Source organism: Uloborus diversus, chromosome 1 (assembly GCF_026930045.1).
Source record: "Uloborus diversus isolate 005 chromosome 1, Udiv.v.3.1, whole genome shotgun sequence".
NCBI classification, from domain to species: domain Eukaryota; kingdom Metazoa; phylum Arthropoda; class Arachnida; order Araneae; family Uloboridae; genus Uloborus; species Uloborus diversus.
In genome coordinates, this window is record NC_072731.1 from 152,863,387 (window position 1) to 152,870,124 (window position 6,738).

Consider the following 6,738-nt stretch of genomic DNA (forward strand, 5'->3'; position numbering starts at 1 on the left):
GAAAATTGCTTCAAGGGGCTCTGTCCTATGCCAAGAACTAATTTTGTGCCAAATTTCATGAAAATCTGCTGAACGGTCTAGGCGCTATGTGCGTAACAGACATCCACACTTTCAGCTTTATTATTAGTAAAGATGTCAGCTTTAAGACAGGTACATTTTTCTTTATGCTTGAAATGGACCTTATTCACGGTTTGGCAACGGTTCCATCAGCTGTCCTTCTGCGGGTATTTTGATCAACTACGCAGTGTTAGTAGTGCTAGAAAAAAAAACTTGTTTTATTTAAGGATAACCGGACTTCATGCACATCCTGAACATGCTTAGGGCTTATACAGACTTATGACTGCATGAAAAATGCCGAGAAAAAGGAAAAGTAAAACGAGAATTCGAATTTTAACCATGTTTCTGATGAGGAACCAAAGAGGCTTAAACCCATGAAAATAAGATAATAAAGAGATTATTTCGTATTAAATGATTCGTTCATCATTCTTTTACAAAGTTTCTTAGTTAAAAACTTAAAAAACCTCTCATTTTTAAATGGAAAGAAGAGTTTATAAGCCGCATAAATTCAAGTGTTATTATACGCTGTAGTACCGGATTTTCGTCTGCTACAGTTCCCACAATGCACTGCAGTGCCGGTTTTGACCTGCAGTGACGTCAGATGAATACTCTCCATTGTGTTGTGCTGTCTTTTCAACAAACAGATGAATAGTGTGTACCTCCATTTTTTTTTCTTTTCGTACATGCTGTGGGCTTAATACTTTTTGCTGACCCTGCATATTGAATATCAAAACATTTGTATGTAAAATAATAAAACTTCCATGTAGGTAAAATTTTTTAATACCAACCATGTACACAGCTCAGCAACAAGAAATAAATTTTAAAATCGACGAAAACAACAATCTGTTATGCAATCAATGGGCCACACAAAGTTTTTAACAGATATAAAAGTACTTATTGAAACCTTTTGGATACAAGAAAAACCTATTTCATCTCTATCAAAACTGGCTTGCTATCTTTCACGATAAAGGAAAATAAGGAACTGACCAGAGCAGCAAGTGTGCTAAAAATAGCAGCAATTAGGAAAGATATTCTGCCACCATATGCATCAATCGATGTACCAGCAACAAAACTACCAAACCCAGTACCTGCAGGGACGAAAAAACCTGCCATTAAAATATTGATGAACAGTACCGCAAATACAATTTTAAACAGTATTGTAATAACAACTATCATACAATCAGGGATTTATTTCTACCGAAAATAAATAAATGACGTTTTAATGTGAACTCCACTAGACATCCTTGTACTGTCTGTTTTCGTTAGCCGAGACTTTCCGCCAATTTGCGCATGCGTCGGGTCTGTTCTGATTTTATCAAAATAGGGAGGGAAGCCCTGAAGTAAAAGGTGCAAAATGACGTGTTCAGCAGTTCATCCAGTGCGAGCGGAAAGTGCCCATCTTCAACCTATCGCCCCTTTTTAAAATGGAATACGTCCTGAGTGCTAGTCTTTGCTTTCGAAAACAGACACTACACACATTCAATAATAGTTGCTTTTGAACAACTCAAAAGGAATGGGTGTGTGTACTCATGCAGGGTAATATACTTAACATTCACAGATTTTTAAAAAAAATAAATGTTTAGTATTTTTTGCTGAATTCTTATGTTTTTCCCAACCCTAATGAGAAGGCTCCAGTAACAGGCAGTCGTAAGTTTGTATTTAAATACTAGGGTCATTATACAAAAACGTAGGTTTTTAAAGTTGGAAATCATGAAAAAAAAAACTTCAAATTTTTTTTTTAGTTAATTGATATTGTTCCTTTTAGGCACCTTTTTAGTCTCACATAGTTAGTCACATTCTTTATTTCTTATTTTGCAACTTTCTTTTGCAGCTCAAATTTTGGATGTGAACGGAGGGTAACGGATAATAAATATATTTTTTAAATGTTATTTTTAAACTTTTCGAACACGATTTGAACTGATTAAAATGAACACATCTTTCTTAAAATGGATTTTTAAAGAAAGTTGTATGCTCCATTTCTGATTGTATATCCTCCATTACATCTATGCAGAAACGGAGGATACAAGTACTTATGTTTTGCTATGCACATTGTGTTGATTTAGGGTTAACGCAACATGTTGTTTAGAATTTACTTTAAAAACGTAATTAAATTTCAACTATAAAATTTTTTTGTACACAAACAATTCTTTCCTTTTTTAATCAAGAATGGAAAAAAAAAATAAAACAAAGTTAAGGACCTATTTGACTTCAAAGAGAACAATGCTGAAATTCTTTCACACTAAGTTCTTTAGCTTCACTATGAAGACCCAGAGTTGAAAAGGGCTAACTTGTGATTCTAAACCTCTGTAGTGAGATGCCAGTACTGCCGTCTATAGGAAATTCTATTACTTAATTAAATCCTGAACGAATGATACAAGAAATACTGTGACAGTGATTCAAAAGATTATGAATGCTATGTATTTTTTTTATAACATAATTCTTTTAACCTATTATAAAAACATCAAATGATTCAAATTCCACTATTAAATTTGTTATATTTTTTGTATTGAGTAAATAAATGAAAACGTACATGGGAAGAAATGTGTTGAGACATGTAACAGAGGCATACAAGTATACCTCCGTTCAGTGAAAAAAAACATTTAAAATTTTTTATAACATTATTAATTTGTATTGATCATTTTCAAAATTTGTTATACTTTTCTAAATCTCATAAAAAAGTGTTTAAAAAGAAATATTTTTGAAACTAACCACCCTAAACCTAAAAAGGCGCGTTTTTTTTTTTTTTTTTTTTGTAGAATGACCCACTAAACCTTTTAGATGGGTAAAACGGTTGTTGCTGTGGCTCATGAATACTGGGCAGGCATCTAGTGTTATCAGAATGAATTTTATGATACAGTTGGTATTTACAAGGCATTCGTGGAAGGGTATGAACAGCCAAAATGAGATTAACTGATGTTTCATGTTCATTTGAATATAATGAGGCTTTCGTTCTAAAAATAAAGAACTGTTGTACATTTTGAAGAGAAAAAGGGAATTTTTTATATTACTCGTCATTTCCTCATCATGTTGCTGGGTATCAGCAGATGTTTCGGTGTCTGTTACTGAGGGGGGAAGGGGGGGGGGGGGGGGGTTCAGACTTTTCTTCGAAAATGAGAAAATAGAAATAGAATAAACTAATTCAGAGTATCCAGAAGCAGCAAAACGTTCGTTCTTGCATGATAGAAAAATAGTTTAAAAAGTCTAAATACGTTAAAAGTCTCGGAAAATTAGTTAACTTGAGAGCGATGTCTTAAGCATGTCTGTGCCTGCTGCCGTTACCCTATTAGATGTCCGTGATCGCGTCTGAAACTCGAAATCGCAATAATAAAAACGAAATGAAATTTATTAAAAAGGGGAAAAAAGCAAAACAAAAGATAATTAACAATAACGATTATAAAAGAATAACGATTATAAGATAATAAAAGAATAACGATTGCAAAGCATCGAATAAGTTATATTTTTGCACATTAGCCAGTGAATGTTGACATTCAACAATTTCAATCTTTCACAGCAACATATACAATGCTTCCCAAACGATTGCTAGTAATTATTCGTTTCGGATTTTTTTATTTTAGCTCATCACTTAATCATTTAAAGTTAGTTTCATTAGAAAAATATTATTTTGGACGTTTAGGGGTTGGTGGCTCAAAGCGGGTAGGCCTTCGTATGCCCCCTCTTCTGGTGTCTAAGCGGCGATGTATACGCATGTCGCGTTTACATGAACACCTCTGAGATTTTATCAGTACCAGCGAAGCAGTAGTGAAACGGCATGGCGCAACCAGGTTTAAAATTAAAATAAAATAATACATTAAAAAATATATATAACTTGTGATCAGTCGAAGACCAGCTTATTTTTTTATTGTCAATAATATTACGTCACCATCCACCCACAAAAGTCATTTCCTTTCTTCCTTTTTTGAATTTAAGGTTATAATTATTGAAATAAAAAACGTGCTTTCGGACAAAACGGGTCGGGCAAAGCGGGTGTAGGACTTAATCATATATTTATTTATAATTTCTTGACTCGTGTGCTGACTTAGATTTTCTATTTCAATAGGATAGGTGTACCTTTAAAAAGTTATTTTTTAGGATGGCAATTAATTAGTATATTAGTTAAATCAGTTATTTCTTTATGTTTTATAAACAAATGTGCTGACTTTTAATTGGAATAGTACAACTTTTTTATATTTTTAATAATGGTCGGTAACTAGTCAATTATTTTAATCATTTATAATTTCATGTTTGACTGGCAAATCACAAATAGTTAAGCTTACCCGCTTTGGGCTACCTTTAAAGGGCAAAGCGGGTTTTTCAAATGTTTGTAAAGTTTGATAATAAATAAATATTGGGTTTGAAATAATGCAAAAATTACTTTTTATTTTGAAGTTGAAGACACTGCTAGAAAATAAAACCGAAATCGTTGCGAGAAAAATTGAAAAACTATAATATTCGAGCGTTCTTTGAAAACCTACCTGCTTTGAGTCGCCCTTCTCTACTGATTATGCTTGTGAATTAGAAAGTGATGGCTATATTAGCGTTGGTAATGGCAAACTCTGAAAGTTGCAGAACTGTTTCATTAACACTCGACAGAACTAATGTGCGCAGAATTTACTATTTTCATTATTACCGAAAATACACTCCGGTGAATTCACACGGATTTTTAAAAATTTCTTTTGGGTAATTAAGATTTATTCTGAAACGTCTTTAGAAAATAACACCCTGTTACGAGGGGAAATCATCGATATCGGCTGTTTAGCGATTGTTGGATATTGAAACTCGAATGAAAATATATTTCGGTATGCAACAGGCAAATAATTTCACATCAACTAATCAAAGTATATTTTATAGTTGTACAGTTAATCAGAAGACTCCGAGTAAGTAGATAGGTTTCCCCACTGAAATGAAAATTTAACAGGCGTATAGATTGCCGTTCAAGAAAATAATCTATCAAACTACTACTTACCCAATCCTTGAAAAGTCCCGCTAAATATGCCTTGAACTGTAGCTTCCGATCCAGCCGGGGCTATTTCTTTTGCATACGAAGTCATCGTTGAATAAAACAATCCATAAGTTATACCATGTAAAACTTCCAGAGGCAGAATAAACCACGGGTTATTCAACATATAGTAGCCATAATACCGGACAGCAAATGTAAGGAAACTTGCTGTCACGATATTCCAATGTCCAAAAGTAGAAATAAGCGACTCGGAGAAGTACATGAATAAAGCTTCGCCAAGTAAACACTGAATTGACAAGGCGAATCCACCCAACAGTTGACTACCACCTAAGTTTTCTATGTACCATATCATATAGCACGACGTATAAGCAGTCAACATTCCAGAAGCAAGAATACAGACTTCGAAACATAAAAATTCTTTTGATACGTACAAATTCTTTGGTTTAGCATCAATTATTTTATGGGATGAAAGCTTCATATCGATATGATGGGTATTCAGTATTAAAAACGCTGACAGAACTACCATGAGATAAAAACCAGGAGTATAGCATCTATTTAGATCATCATTTGCTAAGCTGTTCAAGAATCCTGTCAAAATCGCAAATGACCCCCAACCGATGGCTCCAAAGAACCGCTGGTGTCCATAGTTAGTAGCAGAGCTTTTCAAATTCTCGTAGCATATTGTATCGGAAAGTGAATAAATGGCACCCTGTGCCATGACACTCAAAATGGAGTAAGTAGTAAACATCCAGAATTGAGGAGAGTCGTATTCGCTGGTATCCTTTTTCTTGTAACATGTGTCAAAATGGTAATCGCATTCTAACGAACAATTATCAGACAACTCTTCACATTTGGGTTTAAAAACATTCAGCGTCTCATTTCTACCGAGTATCGGGAACTCTGTAAACGTAACTGTATTCAGTAAAGTTTGGTTCAAATTAAGTTTGAATTCGTACGAAATGTTGAAGTATCTGGACTGATAGGAGAATTTCTTGATTTGTGACATTCTATGTTTAAGTTTACAAGGCAAGTTATACACATTTTTCACATCTGCACAGTGCGGAAAATTTGAGTAACATTTTCCTTTTATTTTCTTCCGCAAACAATGAAGATTGCACTTAATTTTGTTAATTTCATGACAACACGTTTTCGAAGGTAGACTGCTCAGACCTGTATTAGAAATTTCTTTTAACGCAAATAAAAAAGGAAATTCTTTCTGATTATGGGTTGTTCTGTATTTTTCGTGAACTCTTCTCTCTTTTACCTAAAAGAGAGAGAGAAGAAAAAAAGCACTAAGTATTGAAAATTTTCAAAGTTTATAAATATACTCAGGTAAAAATTTGTTGCATTTTACGTGAAGCTTACAATGTAAAAAAAAAAATGGTTTGCATAGTTAAGAGACAATTTGTAGAACAATACTCATGTGCTTACAAAAAATATTTTTAGAGATCAAACACAAACTTCAACATTAAAAAGTCATTTTTATATTCAGATTTAATGCTTAACCACTAATTTGCACATAAAAAAAACTTATGACATAAAATGGTGCAATCTCACTCAGATAGTAAGCAGCAGTCACGTTAAAATTACCACGAGAGTGAGAAATACTCTGAGTACAGCGAAATGCCTGATTATTTTTAGAGAAGCAAATAGGAATCCTGTTCTAAGCAAAAGTTTAAAAAAACACTATATTAATAATTATTTTTTAAAAAAATCTGAAAAAA

The 6,738-nt window shown here is 33.2% G+C and overlaps 1 protein-coding gene across 1 annotated transcript; it reads right to left on the reverse strand.

The window, feature by feature from the left end:
* Positions 1–981: 981 nt before the first annotated feature.
* Positions 982–5,732, reverse strand: LOC129216373 (major facilitator superfamily domain-containing protein 6-B-like). The gene is made up of 2 exons (XM_054850590.1): positions 5,021–5,732; positions 982–1,145 (listed from the first exon to the last, which is right to left on the reverse strand). Exons 1-2 carry the CDS (start codon positions 5,730–5,732, stop codon positions 982–984), a joined length of 876 nt encoding a protein of 291 aa, XP_054706565.1.
* Positions 5,733–6,738: the final 1,006 nt, after the last annotated feature.

Coding starts and splice junctions, on each gene's coding strand:
- LOC129216373 (XM_054850590.1), bottom strand. CDS start 5,732: ATGGCACAGGGTGCCATTTATTCACTTTCCGATACAATATGCTACGAG. Junction 1,146..5,020: donor CGGGACTTTTCAAGGATTGG/GTAAGTAGTAGT, acceptor TCGTCCCTGCAG/GTACTGGGTTTGGTAGTTTT.